The sequence below is a fragment of the Tachypleus tridentatus genome, chromosome 10, assembly GCF_004210375.1.
Source record: "Tachypleus tridentatus isolate NWPU-2018 chromosome 10, ASM421037v1, whole genome shotgun sequence".
NCBI classification, from domain to species: domain Eukaryota; kingdom Metazoa; phylum Arthropoda; class Merostomata; order Xiphosura; family Limulidae; genus Tachypleus; species Tachypleus tridentatus.
This window is the reverse complement of record NC_134834.1, coordinates 52,673,306-52,695,137: the sequence shown is the minus strand read 5'-3', so window position 1 is coordinate 52,695,137 and position 21,832 is coordinate 52,673,306. Positions and strand designations below refer to the sequence as shown.

The window sequence follows — 21,832 nt, the reverse complement described above, 5'->3', positions numbered from 1 at the left end:
CTGTTTATCATTTCAATTATATTATTTTAAAAAACAGTAAAAAATATTTCTAGCATTATTTAGTTCAAATAATCTTTGTTTTTTACGATCAAAGCTACACATTTGGCTATCTGTGCTCTCTCCATTGCAATATATCAAACAGTAGATTTTAGTGTGTAATAAATGTCCATACATTTATGTGTATTAAATATCTACTCAACGGTAGATATTTATTTTGAAAAGAAAAAAAGAAACGAATATTGCGCAAATAAGAATAAAGACTTGTAAACATTCAGTATTTTATTTTTTAAAGAAAAGTCTTTAGTCAGGAGACGTTTTAAGAAACACAAAAAACTTACTAACAATGAACAAAAACCAGCATCATGTATGTTGGAAACCTCTCACTATCAAATATCTTCTCCCACTCTGCAATATTTCTTTTTTTACCGAGTATGAGGACGTTTCTAAAAGCAGTGTTCTTATCATATATTTTGTTTATGTTAGTTGAGACATGATATATATATATGTGATGATAAGATTCAACAAAATTCTGTGATTTACTAGTGTGATCCCCACAATGTACAACTACCACTTTTCTAGAATTGGCGAGTAATGCATGACCGCAGAAATATAAAAGAGCTTTTTTTTTCTTTTCTCAGCCTAGGAAGGGAAGAAATATATATAATTATATCCTTCTGAGTATGCGTGTTTCTACACATATGTAAGGTATAGAATTTATAACCTTTGACATCAGGCTGGATTTGATGTGATTATATGGCAGTGTTACACGAAGTACATTATTTTTAATGTTATGAACAAAGTACCCCAAAAGGAACTAATATCATAATATAGGATCAACGTCTGAGCTGCAAGGCTTCAAATGAAAGAGCGAAACTTAAAGGATTTTATTGTTGTGTATTTCATTAGCTAACTTGTAAGTACCTAGATTTTGTGAATGGTCCGTTTTGGTGCTGTGTGGAAGCATTTAACAAAAATATTTAGTGATTTCACAAATAGACTAACATTTTTCATTTACTATGATATCTCGAGATATAGCAAACACTTGAACATTTAATAAGGTCAATTGCACTTTAAAAGAACGATATCCTCGATATGTGTTGTCTTTCGAATTACTTCCTTCATCAACAATCGCGCTCAGCCTAACAGCCATTAAGGTCGAATATTGCAGTTTCCGTTATAATAGAAAAGTCCATGGAGGACGACAAGGTCAATCTTACATTACAAATCTAAATTGCTCCTATAAAATACACTTTACACTCTGTATTATACACTGATATTGCTTTTTTCCTATTTATGCACATTGAATGTTTATTTTTAACTGGATCATTTCCTTATTTTTACCTAACTTTTAATATTACGTGAATTTATTATTTTATCTTGCTTCACAATTACCCTAAATAATTTATATTAGTTACTTTACAATTACATCCAAGAAATAATTGCAAAACAAAACAAAAATGTACTACAATGACGTATGAATATTTTTTTTATTTTATGTGAGAACGTTTTAGATTTTTATTTCAATAATATATTCAGGCAGACAATAAAAATATATATGAAGCAGAAAGTAGATATTTCTTTCGTATGGAGTTTAAAATTTCAGCTACATAGAACTTTTTATAGTTATTTTTATAAGTGATAAAACTGGCCCTTAGTGACAAACTGTATGTGCATCGACTTAACAATATTGAAACAGCAACTATAAACCCTGGCTTTCAAATAAGTTAAATATTTTCTGTAAAAAAATAGTCTATTACTTAAATGTGAGATTATAATTTAAATATTTATAATTTTTACTTGAGCATTTTGAAACGGATGTAATTGTTGCGAATGTTTTAATTTTTCTAACTTAATATTTTACCTACCGTTAACGAATTTATAAAGAGCTTGAAATCCTCTAGTAGTAGGTAAAGTGTTATTAGAACGAAATTCAATGGTCATCGTAGGTCCATTGGACATGAGCTGGGGCGGAAGAGCTTTCCCACAGAAACTTCTAATTTTTTCTTTTTTGCCATTAATCTTGATAAAAATTTCAATCACATCGGTTCCTTCGCAGCTGCAAAGGAATTTCAATATACATCAAACGTAATTTAATACAGCAGTTTATTTAATTTCTTAATACGTTTGTTTTAAAATTTATTTTTAATAATATTTATGAAATCTAAAACTTCACCACCAGGAGTTCTATTGCTACGGGTCTGTTTATTGGTTAACATAAAACAACATTGTTTTCTGTTAAAATTAACATACTCCCATAAGATCTAAATAAAATATATCCTTAAATATTGTTCTAATATTTATTGGTTTGTTATTTTTACGCCTTATTTGATGTTGATTATTTACCTTCTGTTTGAGTTAAGTGTCAAAGAAAGTCAATGTAGATTCTTTGAGGACGAAATTATTGAAATGTTAAATGTGTTTAAGAATTATTTTATTTCAAAACTTATTTGATAGTCTCATAGAATATAATTGTACTGATAGATATAAAATCCTTTTTCAGTATTCCTTGTGTATGAGTGTATTTTATTTTTGGTATGTACATGCGAAACGTTCGACATAAAAATTGTGGATTTTGATTTCAAAATATACATGGTTTACATCTTAGTATCAGATGCTTGTAGGTTTAACCAAAGATATATTTTTCGTTTGCCATTCGTGTTAACATTGATTGTTCTCATACAAACATGATTTCCACTAAGAGTATTTACATTTAATTAAAGCCGAAGCTTCAAGGATGTTTTAATTGTCAAATCAATACATGCAAGTTATATGTTGTAGCATGAGCTCGTTTATTTAAACTAATAATGGAAATCACTGTTACCATAGTAAATGTAGAATCGAATGGTGTGGAAGAAACATTACATTTATATCACAGTACTCTGTGGTGTACTTATGTTACTCCTGATATATAAAAAAATAAAGTGTAACACAACAGCACCTTACTTTCTATATTCGATGGTTTAGTATGTCCGGAAGATCGCGCAAAGCTGCACGAGGGCAATATGCACTAACAATCCCTAATTTAGATGTGACAGGTAAGAGAGAAGGAAACTAGTCAACATCACCTACCGCCAACTTTTAAACTACTCTTTTACCAACGAATAGTAGAATTTACCGTAACATTATAACTCCCTTATGGTTGAAAGGGTGAGTATGTTTGGTGGAACGGAAATTTGGACCCACAACTCGTAGAGTGCAAGTCGAGGACCTCTAGCCACCTGGTTATTCCATGCCGTCTTATATTAGATTATTTCTTAACAACTGATTACCTACGTAAAAAAAAAAACAAAATATAAAATAGACTATAAAACTATGACGTGCGAAATGGCAAAATTTATTCTATGTATTTGCAATGAGAAAGATAAATCGCATAATACGTTCAGTTTCTCTTAGCAAGCGTTATGTGTATAACAAATAAATAGAACATGAAGGACAATCATGAGTGTACAGTCTTAGATTGTATTGCCCGCGTCTATAAACTGCCATTAATCGTCTTTAACCAGTAGTAAAGGTTCGGCATGGCCAGGTGGTTAAGGCGCTCGACTCGTAATCTGAGGATCGCGGGTTCGAATCCCCATCATACCAAACATGCTCGCTCTTTCAGCCGTAGGGGCGGATAAGTGATGGTCATTATTTATTGGTAAATGAGCAGCCCAAGAGTTGGCTGTGGGTGGTGATGACTAGCAGCTTTCTCTCTAGTCTTACACTGCTAAATTAGAGACGGTTAGCGCAGATAGCCCTCGTGTAGTTTTGTGCGAAATTAAAAAACAAAAATCAAACCAGCAGTAGTAACGTAGTCGCTTATAATGAAACATAAAATCAAGAAAATAGCTCAATAAAAATCAAAACTGTTTGCTAAACATACAGAACTCTTGGGTGATAACTATAACTGTTCTTCTCCAGTTATATTGTAGTAGTCACTTTTATAAACATTATTGTGAAACATAATATATTTAACTCAATATATAGTAGTATTAAAGGATTTTTTTTCCCAAAATTCAATAACGTATTACACAAACTTCATTATTAAAAGGTATGGTGAAAAAATAGGTATATATACATATATATTAGTGAAAATAATTACATTTAATGAAGCTAAATATTAAAATCACAAGGAAGGACTGCGTTAAAAACAACAAATCCAAACCTATAACTAATTATTTAATTTGTTATTTTGTTTAATTTGTTTTTGAATTAAAATAACAAACTACACACACACTCACACACACATATATATACACATATATATATACTGGTGAAATTATTGCTACTTACTCTCTATTGACATTACTGTGTAGAGACTGAAGGAGATCAAAGTCCGTGAAAATTACTTGGATTCTCTCTCGCCCTCTGCCGGTAAAATGGTAAATACAATGGACATCTGAGGGATAAGGGTCCGGATAATTAGGGCTTGTGAAAGTCCCATTTTTCTCCAAAGAACTAGATATCCACATATCACAGTGTACACCTGTAAAAACTGATAGCTCAGATAAGGAACATTTACATTGAACAAATAGATGTTATATGATAGGAATTCATGAACTAGATATTAATAGCATCTATGTCCATAAGTAAATGTTTTCAAAGAAATAAGTAGAAATCAAACAGGTATGAAACTTGAAACAAATTTACTTGTGATAATATTGTATAATTAGCTAACGATTTTAATGATTGCTAGGAGAAGATGAAATCAGTTTATAATTGTTTTTCCAAATACTTTAATAATATATTTATATATAATGTCTATTACCTTTTATATATGTTATAAAACTATTTCTCAGCGAACGTAGAAGCGATATATGTATGCAACTATATGTCAACATATATTTTAGAGGTCTCTGTATTTCTCTTTCTTTATACCGTATCCAAACAGGACTTGGTGACCACAGTTTTCTACATATTTTTTATGTATTATATCCAAACAGGACATTGGTGACAAAGTTTTTTCACAGATATCTTTATGTGCAATATCCAAACAGGACATCTGTGACCGTGGTCTTCCACAACTCTCTTTAAGTACCATATCCAAACAGAACATTGGTGACCATGGACATTCACAGATATCTTCTTGATGAGGTACAAAGAACTTCATTGTCGATACATTCATCCATTTAGATAGACTATTAACATTTGTCAGTCATAAATTTCCACGGTCTCTTCTTTCATCAATCTTTCTAGTTACGATCAGACTTTCAATTCTTTCTTTCTTCATAACCTATCTCATTAATTCCAACTGTCTCTTTCAACCTCCTCTGGACAAAATATCTTTATTTAAAGTATGACTTGACCAACATATTTTCAAGATGTGTTTTAACAACCACAACTCAATTTCTTCAATTCTCTTTTCTATACATGTCCAACATTCTGATGCATAGTTAAGAATTGGTATAACATAACAATCCAAAACTTTTAACTTCATCCCCTTAGAAAGTTTAATACTTGCTAGTACCGTTTTCATTTTGCTATCTCTATTCTCAGTTTAATTTCGTAATCACATTTATAATCTGATGTTGTCCAGCTTCCTGGGTAATTACATTTATTGACCTGTCTTATCTTTTCCTTATTTTTTTGATGTCCCCGAGGATTTACAACACTAAAATCAGGGGTTCAATTCCCCTCGGTGGACTCAAGAGATAGTTCAATGTGGCTTTGCTATAAGAAAATACACGTCTGTTTGATAACGCATACAAGAGCGATATTCTCTGTAATTTCCATACATTATGTTTTCCTACAGTTAATAGTTAAACCCTTGTTTTTTGTCTATACTCAAAGGGTTACCTCTGCGAAAGCCCAACACAGCACATCACTCAGTCAACACCATTCCAACTGTCAAGCATAGGGGTGGCAGCATCATGTTATGAGGATGCTTCTCATAATCAGGGCCTGGGAAGGTTGTCAGGACTGAGGAGAAAATGGATGGTAAAAAATATAGGCGAGATCTAGAAGAAAATCTGGTTCAATCAACTGAAATTCATAATTGGGTCGAAAATTCAGATTTTAGCAGAACAATGGCCCAAAGAACAAAACCATAGCTACACTCAAGTGCTTTCAAAAGAAAAAAGTAACTGTTCTGGAGTGACCCAGTCAAAATCCTGACTTGAATCCAATGGCAAATTTATGGTGAGATCAGAAAATTACATTTCATCAACAGTTCCTAACGGATTTGTCAGAACTGGAGCAATTTTTGCTGAGAAGAATGGGCAAACATATTATAATTCCATTGTGCACAATTAGTAGGGATCTATCCAAAAAGGCTCACAGCAGTAACTGTACTTCCACCAAGTACTGACTTAGTTGGTTGAATACTTATGCAATCATCAAGTTTCAAACTATATGTTTTATTTGCAGGTTTTGCTGATATTCAACTTCCTTCACACAACAATATTAAGATTGACCAATAGTTTCGAAAGAAAACAAGTTTATTAAAAGCTGTTTACATTACTTTTATTTCATCTAAATATTACATTATTGGTAGGGGGAATATTTTTTGAAGGCACTGTAACTGATTTTTAAACAGAGACACATCAATAACATACCAATAACATTGTGTAGAATATAATAAATGATGCAATTTTAAGCTGTAACAGTTAATAGACACACAAAAACTATAAACATTTTGGTACATACAAGGAGTGATATAACAGATTTTGTTAAAAATATTTGATATTGGCATAATAAAACATGATTATTACGTATTATAATTTAACTTATATAAAGCGTGGAACACGGCTCACCAGGTCGACCGAATAGTTTTTATTACCTGTTTATTAACATTAAGAAAATTGAAGAAACGAATCACATAACTATATTTATTGCTAGCTTTATCCATATAAAAAGACAGAAAACACTTCATTAGATTGATCCAAATGATAACATGCAATTTTAATTTTGTTACTTTAGACTAAACGAAAAAAAAACGTGAAACGCACATATCATTACATCGATTTAAACAAATACATTTAATGCTAGTTCATACGTTACTCTCACTACATAAATAAATATAAGACAGTTCCTTAGGTCGATCAAAATACGTTTACTACTATCTGTATATTAGCGTAAATTCATTATAAATAACGAAACAAACACTAAATTGAACAAAGTTATGATATAGTGAAAAATTCTCTGAATGAACCATAAGTAGTTTTATTTTACTTTGTCATGTTAAGCGTGTACTCTATCGAATGTGATTAAGGGACATCTTAGAGAATAATGTGGCGATACAGCTTTATTTGTCAATAACAAAAAATACAACAACAGGAAAACGTTTTCACGCGGTGTGTCTTATATATGCGTTATGTGATAACGATTTTGAAACACTCTATGCTTAAAATTTCCATACAATTAAGATTGTTTGACTACAATGTAGAATGATATTATTATTACAAATATCCCCAAAATAATACAATGAAGGACATAGTTGATCTTGAATCAGAGACAACGAGCATTAAACAGTGTACCAGATGGAAAATCAATGTTTAAGTGATGCATCTCAAACATCCTGAAAAACTAAGAAAATAAAAATACAGTTAAGAAACAAATACAGTTTCAGGCTAATGTATTTGTTTTTTAGAGCTACTTGTACTTGATAAAGAAACATTTTATCCAACTTTGCCCCACTTTTGCTTTGTACTAATAAAGGGTTTGTTTGTTTGATTTTGATTTTCGCGTGAAGTTACACGAGGGTTCCCTGATCTAGCGGTCTTTAATTTAGCAGTAAAAGACTAGAGGGAAGGCAGCTAGTAATCACCACCCCTAGCCTACTGTGGACTATTCTTTTACCAACGAACAGTAGAACTGTCCGTGACTTATAACGTCTCAGGAGCTGAAAAGGTAAGTATGTTTAGTATGACGAGGATCCGAACTCAAACCCTCATATTACGAGTCGAGCACCTTAACCAACTGTTCATGCCGGGCTCCTTTTAAAAATAAAAATAGTAATAGGAGATGTAGTCTCTAATGCATTTTTCTTTTCCTTTTCTGCATGGATTCTCGGCTTTTTTTATATTCAAGACCCATTAGCAAACACCGATGGCCAGTCGCGAGTAAGTAAACAGTTTTTGTTATAAAAAAGATCTAACTAGCTAAATGAGTAAGTAAATCATTAACATATTGCATAAATTATTACGAGTTTTTAAGGAATGTTCACACATTCGGATGACCCAGTTTTGGGCCAAGACTCATGAGTTTAGAAATCTTGCTGTAGCATAGCCTTCAGATATTATCACTCATACAGAGTTTCCTGTAACATAGCCTTTCAAAAGGCATCAATAATTATGTTTCCCTACACGAAACTTTTATATAAAATCGCATCACTGTTAACTAAACTTCTGTCAGTCTCATAGTGTTACTAATGAATAGAATTAACGTGAAACACTGATGTGGTATTGGATCTATAAGAAGAAAACTTTCTGTGTATGTTTAAAGAAACAAATATTGAATATTAATATCATGGAATCTTACAGTGGCATTAGACAAAATGAGATTAGGTATAATAAATATTAAACAGTTACTTATGTTGAATAGTTCTTAATTTTAAATTTTTTAACAAGATCATTGTTTAATATTTTCAACATTGGAATTAGATTAATGTCAACATTTTGGTTTTGGTTTTCTTGTGCTACGATTTCTATGGAATTAAAGTCTGCAAATGTAATGACAACTGAGTGAAAAAAGTGTGAAAAATCACATTTTACTCAATATCTGTAAAGACATTTTAACGATTTTGTAGTATTAATAACCCTACTTTAGCTTAGCTTAAAGCTCAGCAGTTTGTTTGTCATAAAGGAATTATTAATGTGAATTTCTATTATATTTGAGAAAAAAAAAAAGAAATAGACAAGATATTTCGAATATTGCTCAAAAATCTTCTCTCCAGAAATTATTGTATGTTCCCTGATTTTATATATATATATACATATATGTGTGTGTACTTTGTTGTTGACTAATAAATGAATATAATGTATGTGTGTGAGAATATATATTTATTAGTTCCTTAGGCAGGGATAATCACATAATTTCAGAATTCAGATTTCATGTGAGAGGACAGCATATAAAAGGTCTACTCAAAAGGAGAAATTTGAGATTTTTTTATATGTATAATAAAATCTATTGGGTCTTATTTATACATAAAAAGAAGGACAGAACTCAGATTTCATGTAAGAGAACAATATATATAAGGTCTAATCGAGTGGAAAGGTTTGAGATCCTTTTTTATATATAATAAAACCCATTGGATTTTATTTATACGTAAAGAGAAGGGCGGGTTTAAAGCTCCACTATAAAAATTACCTTAGAAATAAACTTCTGCACATTGTTATTGATTTCTTTACTGAATGTTAGTTGCTAATCTTGAAAAAACTCAATGGTTTGGCGGTTTCATGTATATATCCATTGTTACAATAACGCTGACTGTTGAAAATACCTCGCTGTTTGCATTTTACGCATTAACCATGATATTTGAATCACCCATCGAGTAACATATTTGGTAAGTAAACAGGGAGAATAATAGTTTTTATATATAAAACGTAAAAAAATACCTATAATATAATTGGTTTTCTTGGAATATTTTAAGTTAGCTTGGACCACGACTTTATTCCATTTAAGTCTCAGATTACGCTACAAAAATATTTGTCATAAAATGCTAATAGCGTTTTTCCATAGTTGCTAAAATTATATGTCATTATTAAATTGGCTTATGCGTATGCTGTCTTAAAAACTTACCTTCTAATGTATATCGTAAAGACTTTATACTTATTTATCTATTAGAAACTTTAAGTAGAATTGTTTTTCCCATATTTTTAAGAAGATAAAACGTATATGGTTTCACATTTTATGGTCATCTTATCAATAAAATGACAAAGATAAGCTAAGACAGTCGCATATTATAAATTATGTGCATTCAGAATGAAAACAAAACAGAATTATTTTGTCAACTTACGTGACTCTCCAGAGATTGGTAACGTTAGTCCATTGTTCTGTGGTTCTGTGAAAAATAAAAGGATTTCCTATTTGAATATTTCCACACATATTTATGATTCTAACTTATTATTTTATGAAATACTCTTTTCTGTTCTTTCACATTACAGTGTTTTTATTGGTGGGTTATTCTTGCAGTTAGCTTCCCAATAAATCAATAAACAAACAGAAAAATCGAAAACAAAGAAAAGTTTAACCTGTTCAGTGCTGTAGACGAAATAACTCGTCCAAGCCGATCGGTAACACAGTTCCACGGACGAGTTAATTCGTTGTAAATAATACCTAATTTCAACGCTAGATGTCAGCACTATACATGCATTTGACCTACTTACAAATTTTTTAACTTTCGATCCAAAATGGCGTCACAAAATGAAGAAGCATTAGAGTTGTATTGTAGCAGCTGAAATACTTGGAGGATAGGAGTATTATAAGTTAATTATTTCTGTCTTTTTACCTTCGTGTTCCCTTTTTATTTTCCTTGGTGAGTGTTTTACTGAAACTATTCAGTTGAAAAAAAAATTAAAGAGAATAATCAGAGGGCGAAGGTAGTTATAAAGAACTAAATAGTTGATAAAATTCTTTTGACATAACCACTATATTTAGAGAGTTGTTTTATGTTAATATCTCGTCGTTAAATCGTTTCTAAGTAATCGATAAGCATTTAGAACTTATTATACTTGAATGACAGTTTCCAAGTTAGTCAAATTTCTAAAATTAATAGTGCTATTAACGTGACTTACGACTCAATCTAAAGATGACTCTAAAACAGACAAAGAAAACGTATTTATTTTTGTAATGTGACTGAATAAAAACATTAAAATAGTTGCTAACACTTTCGTGTTACTACATAACAAAAGGAGATATTGAGATAACGAAAGTACATTTACGTAATAGGATTTAGTGTTGAAAAGTGTAGAATGTGTTAATGTGTTAACATCACTGTGCTGTAAAATTGTTATTAGAATCCCACATTTTAAAACAAATTTAGTATGCATATTCTCAGAGAACAGCTATTGAAATAACTTTATTTTTTGAATATGGCTATCTTGTAATTCTGGTACTTGTAAGGTTCAAAGCATATAGAATGATACAAGGGTAACTACACCAAGCTAAACCATAATTACACTTTCTAAAGAAGAAGATTCATAAATGATATCTTCTACATGTATATATTATTTTACTGAGGCGGAATAAGTGAACCCGATGAACTCATTGTATACTTTTTGTATCGTAATAAAGAGCCAGCGATGTTTTTTATCGATACATGTTTTAGTAGAATTACTTGTATAAGATGATCTATTTAAAATAAACTGTCAGAAACGAGAAAGCTAGCGAAAGAGATACATCTTGTGGGTTTCAGTTTCGTTCTATTTTCTTGATTAGCGAGAATGATAAAAGCTTCATATATAAGAAACACTCGTTTTGGAAGTCAACACGAAAGCCCAGAGATTCCTATGTGAAAAAAGGGGAATAGGTTCATATAACTTTTAGTTTCTTTGAACACGATAAAGATTTCGTCTATGATGATTCAGTTGATGAGCGAGTGAAGCCAGATTAGGAATAATATAATGAAAAAGAGGTTAAAAAAGTTTGAGATCTTGTTTTTACCTGTTGATGGGATATTTGATTCTAAATTAAAGTTTTCTTCGTAAAATTGAAAAACAGCTTTAAATCCTTGGCCAGAAAATTGTGTCTGGCTTTTAAACTCGACATACAGATCTGGACCAGTGGAGACAAATTCCACATAATTTTGATGGTTGCAGAGTTCTCCAATCACAGGGCTCCGGGCATCCTTCCCGTCGTGAACGCTGATTTTGTCTGCGCTGCCTAGGCAACTGAAAAATAATATAAAAATTAAACATATATTTTTTTTTTAAAGGATCCGTCTAAGTAAACGTGTTTAACTACAGTCTAATGAAAATAGTAAACTGTGAGAACTGAGCTACGACATCTACTCTGTGCAGGAGTTCTCTATGGGATTCACCAACTGTAACAATATACTATCGTGGGTTGAAGAATACTAAAAATTCGGAAATATACACAGAGTTTATCCTTTAGATTAGCTGCGGGGTATTGCAATCTACAATTACGTCTCGCTAAGGAAATATCAATTTTGTTGAAAACTGGACTAGTTTACTTACATTATAATTATTGATTATTAGTATTGTTTGTTTGTTTTGTTTTTTTTGGAATTTCGCACAAAGCTACTCGAGGGCTATCTGTGCTAGCCGTCCCTAATTTAGCAGTGTAAGACTAGAGGGAAGGCAGCTAGTCATCACCACCCACCGCCAACTCTTGGGCTACTCTTTTACCAACGAATAGTGGGATTGACCGTGACATTATACACCCCCACGGCTGGGAGGGCAAGCATGTTTAGCGCGACGCGGGCGCGAACCCGCGACCCTCGGATTACGAGTCGCACGCCTTACGCGCTAGGCCATGCCGGGCCGTGATTATTAGTAACATTTCTTTAAAAAACACACACACATATATAAAAATACTGAAGAAGTGTTCAAAATGAGTTGTTGTAGTGTTATCGAAAAAACGTTTTTTCTCAAACACTTGCTTTCGCCAAGTGCTGATAATGGAATTTCTCTAAAGAAATTCAGTAGGCTTTTAAGTTTGTTGAAAGTCTCTTCAGAACATTTTGTGAATGTTCATTCTTTCATATGGTTTATTTTTTATTTTTCTTCGTACTACAATATATTTTTTTATATTTACCGTTTATTTATCCTTGTTATTCGCGAATTTGGGATATGTTTTACCTCCTCGAATGTGTTTGTAGTGCGAAAGTAAGAACTAACAGTAGATTTTATGTTTTATGCCAAGCATCCTTAGCGTCTTTTAACTCCTGTACTAAATGCCTCTACTACGTTTATCTCAGTTTTTAACGTTATCATATCTTCGTGAAACAAAGGAGTAATTATGCAAATTGATACAATTCTTTCGGTTTTGTCGTTGTTGTTGTTTTAGTTCGAGTGTATAAACTCACTTAGCTTCTCTAAGAATGAAACCTACTTTCGTTTCGATAAGTGTGGCTGTGAACAAAAATAAGGCTTCTGTCTCCTTCCTGTCTCAAATTTTTTTCAAAGCATCATTCGCCAGAATGCAACCCTAAGGAAGAGTACTTTTTTTTTAGGGAATAGATCCTTCACTAAGTGAGTTGCTACTCAGTTCCTAGGACAAATTTAACAGGAAAAGTAATAAAAGCTCATTCACGGAAAAGTTCTTTTTTATTTCTGGCTAAACAAAACTATCGTCTTTAATTTTAAAACAATAGATGAAAGAATGGTGAAAAGAAAAATTTAACTGAAACTACTTTAATATGTACGAGGGACGGAAAGAAAACATAACTGAATTTATGAGACTGTAAGGTCTCCATAAAAGCTGGACCCAAATCAATTCAAGCATAACAACTGAACTGAAACTCTTTTTGGCCTGTTTGTATGTACAAGTTTAATATATATACATATATGTACTTATATCTGCTGGCTATATCGATGTAGGACATTGTGAGCTAGAGTATTTATATATTACTCCACTAACTTATTCTTATGCCATTCTTACTTGTTTTTCTTTTCTTTATTGTTTTTTTCCTTAAGGTTGGAGATTTAAAGGAGGTTATGACTGATGGACTAGGTGTCCCCGTCGCAAAGTCGAAATAACTTCCAAAACCCAAAACACATCTCATATCCCACTTTATTGTCTCTGTCCTGGTAACCTTTTTAATTTATGTAACGTTTATGTTATAGTTTTTGTGGTTTTTAAGTCTTGTTTTCATAACTAAAATATTGATATGGATACATATATATATATAAGTTGTTAGTAAAACGCTGGGTTTTGCAACGTGATATCACTCAAAAAAATACGATGCTAATATTTTTGGACAGAATTAATTTCTCCATTAACTGTTCAGACGATTTTTATTAACTCGTAATCCCACCTTTTCTGTTTGAGGTTTTTAAAGTGATGAGCGTTAATAGTACTGCGCAGTCAAAACATCAGATCCACGTTACATAGCGCGGTGGAGAGTATTTCCAGCCAAATGAGGCATTTTAGTGTTTAAAGATATTTCGAAACAATATGAAAATGTAAAATTTTCTCAACTTGTTTTATAATATAAACATTATTTTAGGTAAATACACCTAAATATAAACAAAACACAATCTCCTACATCATTTTGTTTGTTTCCGGTCATTTCCTTAAGGTTTGGCACAATATATAAGCAGAGAATTCCCTGTCACTTCGCTTCAGTTTATTTAAATAACAGCCACGAATACTTACTTACCTTAAGTCCTCTCGCTGAAGACGAACATTTTCAAAGTTCACAGTAACTCTTTCATTGTACTTTCCCATAAAGTGATAAGCACACTTTACATTCCTAGGATAGGTACTGGGATAAAGTGGTGAGAAGAAATAACCTTTGCTACGTGAATTGTTACCTCTAAAGAACTGATAGTCACAACTGGTTCCATGAAGGGGGTCGCCATCAGTGAGATATATACCTTGTGAGTGTAGATAATTACTTAAATTAAACTACAAGAAACATATTTAAAAATTAGAATTAGATCATCATTTCTGAAAGAGTATGCCGGTTAAAACTATTAATTTTTTTTTTTTTTAAGTACAATCAGGTAAAGTTATGATTTTATTTAAAACAGTTAGATAAGTGATACATAATATGACATAATACGATTATTTGGTTATTACAGTTTAATAAAAACAAACATGTTTTGAGTTCAGTCAAGTAAGATGACAATTGTATTGAGTATAACAACATAATGTTTTTTTCGTTTAGCGCACATAGATGAGGTAAATATTTTATCAGATGCAACAAGATAAAATGGTTAATTTGTGCAGTCAAATACCCTAAATATTGTACTGCGTAAAGCAATATATAATAATCCCATTACTGAATCAAATCAGTGGATATGATTATTTTCTTGAATATTTTGCTGCGCAAATTCAAATATATTAAAAGTTAATTATAACATCTCTGTCTTATCAACCAATGCACACATTTTTCTAATTATTTTTATAATTTGTAATTGTAATTCAGGAAATAAACAACCAGATCCACATAATTCTCCAGTTAAAATTTGGTATTTTTCGTCGCTAGTGATAATGTTAATTTTTTTTTTCATTTTTAACAAATACACTTGTTGTAATTATTTGTGTCATATTAAACGAAATATTTAAAAAAGAAAACACTTTTGAAATTTTTTAGTTTACAAGACATTTTAATTTCGAGAAAACTTTATTTATTTGTTTGTTTGATTGAGTTAAGCGCAAAGCTACACAATGGGCTATTTGAGCTCTGCCAACTATGGGTATCGAAGCCCGGTTTCTAACATTGTAAGTTCGTACTAGGCGGCTTCAAAGAAGCATAGAAAAATCAGATATTTGCCGCCAGAACAATAATTTGGTACACGTCTGAGTAATACGATCAGTAGCATGTGGTTTCTACTTCAGGTAAGTCGTAAGATTAAAGTTTGTTTGTTTTCTTGAATTTCACGCAAAGCTACACGAGAGCTATCTGCGCTTGCTGTACCTAATTTGGCAGTGTAAGACTAGAGGGAAATCAGCTAGTTATCACCACCCACCGCCGACTCTTTGGCTGCTCTTTTTACCAACGAATAGTGGGATTGACCGTCACATTATAACACCCCACGGCTGAAAGGGCAAGTATGTTTGGTGCGACGGGGATTCGAACCAGTGATCCTCAGATTACGAGTCGAACGCCTCAACCTACCTGACCATACCGGGCTCGAAACTGAAGGGATAAAAATATAAGCCGTTTAAATCTTACGGGCTCGGCATGGCTAGGTGGGTTAAGGTGTTCGACTCGTAATCTGAGGGTCGCGGGTTGGAATCCCTATCACACCAAATATGCTCGCCCTTTCAGCCGTGGTGGTGTTATATATACTGACGGTCAATCCCACCATTCGTTGATAAAAAAGTAGCCCAAGAGTTGGCAGTGGGCGGTGATGACTAGCTGCCTTCCCTCTAGTCTTCCATTGCTAAATTAGGGACGACCAGCGCAGATAACCCTCGAGTAGCTTTAAGCAAAATTCGAAAAATAAACAAACAAACCCTTCAATTTGAAAACCTTGCCTATTTTACCCTGATGCTAGAAATACAGTATTCTAGGACCAAAGCGACTACGGCCAATGTGAAGGCGATACTACTTGTAGCTATATAGTATTGTGTATGCGTATATAAATTTTTGCTCTATATTATTTAAATCTGAAAAAAGAAGAAAGAAACCAACCACTTCTATTCAGTTGTTAAAACTATGGATAAGTAGATAATTCGAAACAGTTGTAAGACTATAATAAACAAACTGCAATAGTAAGATCAAGTTAAGACATGTTTCTACCTTCTATCTCATTCAAATTCTATTTATACACTTATTATATAGATGTGAGTGCCCCACAGAACCCACAAAATGGAGATAACTGATTATCAATGCACATTGTATTTGTTCTTATACGTTTTCATAGTTCTTCACTACTCAGCAATCTTGTATTACACGTATTTGTTATTATACGTTTTTATATTTATTCTTCACTAATCAAATATCCTATATGTCACATATTTGTTCTTACATGTTTTGATAACTAGTATTCCCTACTCAGATATCCTGTATTACAGCGAACGTAAGAACAAACTATGAATGCAAAAACATTCTAAGTGTGAAGTACGAGTGTTATTGCCAATGACTTACTTCTGTTAAGAAAACGGTAGGTTCCTCTGAACCCAGTGTTATTCTCTTGTCTCCAGTCTGTGTGGAACTCAAGAATAAGAGCTTGACCGGAGGAGTAGTGTCTCTGGTCAATGTCCGCTATCTTTCCACACAGTATTGAGTTTTCTTGGGTTTTGTGATTCACGGCCGCCTCCTCTAAGTGAAGAAATAATCTCACGTAATCTCCCAGATGGCATCTGGAATGAGCCCAGTGCGATTCATTAGTAGTCTCTGAAAATCATTGGATCATGAGAAAAAATCCACAATTTTGTTTTCTAAGTTACATTTTACTGTTGTAATCATACAGAACATTTTGAATAACTAAAAAATATTTACTACTGAGTTCAGACGTAGAGCTTTCGCTATGGACATGTAAAAATAAATAATACATGAAGTTATTTACAAGCCAATTCTAACGGTTTTTATTTTACCTAATGTGATACCTGAAAGGGATTATGATTAAATTATGTTAACGAATTTTGTTATTTGTTGTTTCAGTCATTAGCGTTATAAACTAAAGCCCCCTGATTATAAAAGTGACTTTCATTTTACTTTAGTAACTACAAAGTTAGTGCTTAAAAAAGAAAACATTAAAATATTAAAGAGATTCAAGATGTAGGTTTGGGAGTAAATGAAAAGAATCAACTGGATTGAACAACGGATAAGAAATGGGATATGCTCGAACCTTGATGGATAAACTAAGAAAAGGAGTTATGAATGAGATGCACTGTTCCGTTAGCGGAAATTTGATAAGAAATACCTAAAAGGTTTGATTTGAATATCGCGCAAAGTTACACGAGGGCTATCTGCGGTAGTCGTCCCTAATTTAGCAGTGAAAGACTAGAGGGAAGGCAGCTAGTCATCACCGCCCACTGCCAACTCTTTTACCAACAAATAGTGGGATTAACCGGTACTTATAACGCCCCCAAGGCTGAAAGTGTTAACATGTTTGATGTCACGGAAATATGATCCTGTGACCCTCACATTGCGAGTTGAGTCCTCCTAACCAGCTGGCCAGGCTGGGCCATTTTTATGAGGATTCATCTAAAGGTAGGAAGTGAAAGCACTACTAATCGATATAAAAGATAGAGTATTTTATGTGAAGGTAAGTAAGACAGTGAAAAATGTGGATAATTGTAGGAGAAGCCACTGATTCAGAAAACTGCCCTGAGTCAGATAACTCAATAATTTATTACACAAATCGGTTAATGAGTTTCTCTATCGATCCATCCATCTATCTATTTTAACCCATTTATTATATCGAAGATATTTAGAAATAATAGGTAATAGATTTTTGGGATAGTTAATAATAAATTATTACGCAGAGGGTTTACGAACAAGTACTAGTCTTAAAAGAAACAGAATTACAAATAGTAACTTGGAAAATTTATGATGTGTACTTCCACCACAGGCTTAGTCGCGTCATTGGCATCTTGTACAACCTTTGTTCTTTTGCTTCATTTTCCTATATTATGTGTAAGTTGCGCATATCCTTCTCGATCCATAACAAGAGCATTTTTCTTATTATTTAACTCACTTATGTGCAGTTGAAAAATGAAACATTTCAAATTATAGTTGTTACGGTTTAGAAAGAAGCCATTTTACCCAATCTCTGGAGACAATTTTATCCAACCTTATAGATAAAAAAGATCCCGACTATCAGAATCTCAATATCTAAAAAAATACCTATATCTGATATTGTTTTAACTTGATAAAAAAACACTCAAAGTTAAGATGGCCGTTTAAACATCCGTCCTCTACAAAACATTTGTGACCTAATTCTTCACCTACCACCCTGCAAGCTTATGGTTAAACATGTGTTTGTGAAACTAAATGAATGGTTTTCATCACCCCATACAATTTTCAACCAACCATCGAGATTCCATAGCTTATTCACTTTACAACAAAAAACGTTCCAAGCACACTTCTTATTTATTATAAGATTTTTTCCATAGTATCTACACTAATCTTGGAAAACCAGGTGATTAAGGTAATCGATCCGTAACCTGAGAATCGCGGCTTCGGATCCTAGTCACACCAAACATGATTGTCCTTTCATTCTTGGGGGCGTTATAATGTGACAGTCGATCCCACTATTCGTTGGTAAAAGAGTAGCCCATGAATCTCCGGTAGGTGGTAATGACTAGTTGTCTTCTCTCTAGTCTTACACTGCTAAATTAGGGACGGCTAGCGCAGATAGCCCTTGCGTAGCTTTGCACGAAATTCAAAAACAAACAAAACAAACAGTAACCATACCAATTAAAAATTTAGCTCCACTGACCCGAAAGATGGAATTCATTGCGTAACTGGATTCAGTAAAGCCACTGTGAATTTATTTAAATATTATTTCTAGAATTATTTTTCACAAATCTGACAAGTATGTTTGTCTCACTTATATATATATTACATTTACCTAAGTTGAAGGTGTTGCTAGAATTTAAGCAATAACATGACCAATATTAATGAATAATTACATGTAGAGTAGGTTGTACAAACAATCAATTACTTTACGTATATATATGCCATTTTCAGAAGTCTGTAATTCTTTGTCTTTTAATTTTGCGTTTTTCATAATATTCTTGTATGTTACATACGTTTAAATATTATTGACTTATTTATCTGTTGTGCTTCTGTATTCTTAATCATCAAGTTCCCACAGAAAACTGATTTCTATTTATCCATCTTATTTTTTAATTATTTAATTGTTCCCAATAAGCTAACAATTAAATAAATGGAATGAATCAATCAAAATTCCACCATTGTTATAAAAAAGAACTCAGCTAACCATATTTACATTTTTTTCCAATATCGCACCTCAAATTATTTGATATAATAGAATTATCAAATGTAATCTTCTACTTGTTAAATTTTAGTAGCAACGTACACGTGATTATTTCAAGAATGACGTGTATTCAAGTATTGTATAAATCTTAGCGTTTTTCTATATTGTACAAAGACGTTGAAAGGTGAAACAAGAAGTGAAATAATTATATTAGGCGTCTTACTTCTGTTGTTAGAGGCAAATTTATAAAACTTTATATTGCACTGGGTGACACAATAGAGTCTCAAGAGATTCCTCTGCCATAATTAATCAATATTAATTTCTATTTGTGTTTAGTTCTTCTTTCAACCAGCCGATAAAGCAAAAGCATTCATAGCGATTAAGAAAGGGGAAAACTATGAACCACTCAAGATGTCTAGATTTAACAATAGTAAAAAAAATGAGTTCTAAAATAAATATTTACAATGTTATTATGATCTCTTTTCATTAACAGTAAATGGAATAATTTATTTTGCATTAAATATCATGTGAGTGGATGGGTGAAAAGATTTTACACCAGATATAGTCTATTAAATATGGAACGAATTTATTTGAAATTATGCAAGCAGGCCATAAAACATTTTTTACTGAAAATATCATATAACTAGAAGGTTAAACACATTTTATTTAATACATTATATATTCTCTTAAAATAGCTAAATCCATCTTATTTCCGATTTCATCCTTTTAGTACTTTGGGAAATCATTTTACACAAAATATCAAATCAACAAAACACATAATAACCACAGATGATGTAAAGTCATTGTGCAATATAATGTATACGCACTAGATTTCGGCATAGTTTGTCAGTAAGTAGGTGGTGTTATGCTACTAAGATATGAAGGCTTTGAGGAAGAATATTTAACAACGGATTCTGACGCTCGTACATTCAGAGCAGAATCATATGTTTACATATGGAATTTAGAATTTGAAGATGGCAATATCCTTTGCACTTAATAGCATTGTAAAAACACTGTGGTAAACAAAGTGTGGCGCTTTATTCTAGATAAGAATCCATAAAGATCAGTTAGAAGCTGCTCACATGCCAGTACGAAAATTAATTAAAAAGGATATCTATCAGAAAAAATCAAACAAGTCACGTGCACATGTCCATTAAACCATTGCATACCTTAAACAGATGGAGAAATAAACTGATATAATTTCAATTCTATAAGAAACATAGCAGTCACGTCGCTACATGCACCATCTATGGATTTCTGTATACCAACTGTTGGAACAGGTACTGGGACAGTCGTTCTTGTACTCTAGGTTGCTTCTGGAAATCAGCAGAAGGAGGGGTGTGCTTTGGACATAACTGTCTTACGATAGAAGTTTTTCCAATAGAATTGCAGGGTTATTGACAAAATATACGGTCGCCAGGTAGATTATAATTACATGTGGCAAGATGAAACTACAATATCGTTTTAATGCACAGGGTGTGCAAAATGTCTGAGTATATCTCTACATCATATAATGATAGTGTACAGGAAAGAAAGAATTTATAGCATATTAATATAGTTGCGCATATTTTATTGGCACACACTAATAAACAGTTCTTTTAATAATCCAAAATATCTCTCTGTTGGCTTTCATTTTCATGTATGATGTGTTATCCTTCATAACATATTGGAGATGACCTCAAGCGAACGTAAGACCCTATGATATGCGATAATCACTGTGAAGTTTTATATATGTATTTCAGGTTATTTTGTTTTAGAATGTTAATAAGTTATAGACAGCAGACTGTGCCGTAAAAGTAACATATCAAGTTTACTGATTTTTGTAGTTTACAACTGTTTTACGATGGGTAGCTTGGGGTAAACCAGTTCACCCTCGATGACCTTTCTTACCCCCACACTAATGATGAATATTTCTGCTATATGTTTCTAACACAATCTTCGTCACTGACCAACACTGACACCCAGGTTCTTTTCGCCATCCTCCTACATAATGCGCACCTTTCGCATAGCGCACCGCCTTTTCGATCCATGTAGTAAGCATTTAAATGATTAACTGAGTGATTACAATGCAGTTGCAAGGTGTAACATTTATTTCAAATTACAGTTGTTGTGTGTTAGATGGGAGTCATCTTGTCCCATCTCGGTGGGATGTCCAATCTTAAAATTAAAATGGCTCCAATTACAAAAAACATATTTAAATATCATAAAAAAGCCCAGATGCAGTCATTGTTTAAACTAGAAGTGACATTTAGAATAAAATAGAGTATATTCAAAAATATTTTGATTATTCATTACTTTTTCTTTAATTAGTAAAATTTGCGTTCAAATCA

General features: G+C 32.3%; 1 protein-coding gene across 1 annotated transcript in view; it reads right to left on the bottom strand.

Moving 5' to 3' along the window:
* Positions 1 to 21,832, bottom strand: part of LOC143229282 (suppressor of lurcher protein 1-like) — a 113,093-nt gene that overhangs the window by 17,637 nt on the left and 73,624 nt on the right. Inside the window, exons 4-9 of the mRNA XM_076461406.1 lie at positions 16,703 to 16,917; positions 14,264 to 14,480; positions 11,584 to 11,810; positions 9,938 to 9,982; positions 4,276 to 4,468; positions 1,866 to 2,056 (exon numbers count right to left, since the gene is read on the bottom strand). Coding sequence (XP_076317521.1) covers positions 1,866 to 2,056; positions 4,276 to 4,468; positions 9,938 to 9,982; positions 11,584 to 11,810; positions 14,264 to 14,480; positions 16,703 to 16,917 — 1,088 coding nt within the window. The remainder of the gene's footprint in view (positions 1 to 1,865; positions 2,057 to 4,275; positions 4,469 to 9,937; positions 9,983 to 11,583; positions 11,811 to 14,263; positions 14,481 to 16,702; positions 16,918 to 21,832) is intronic.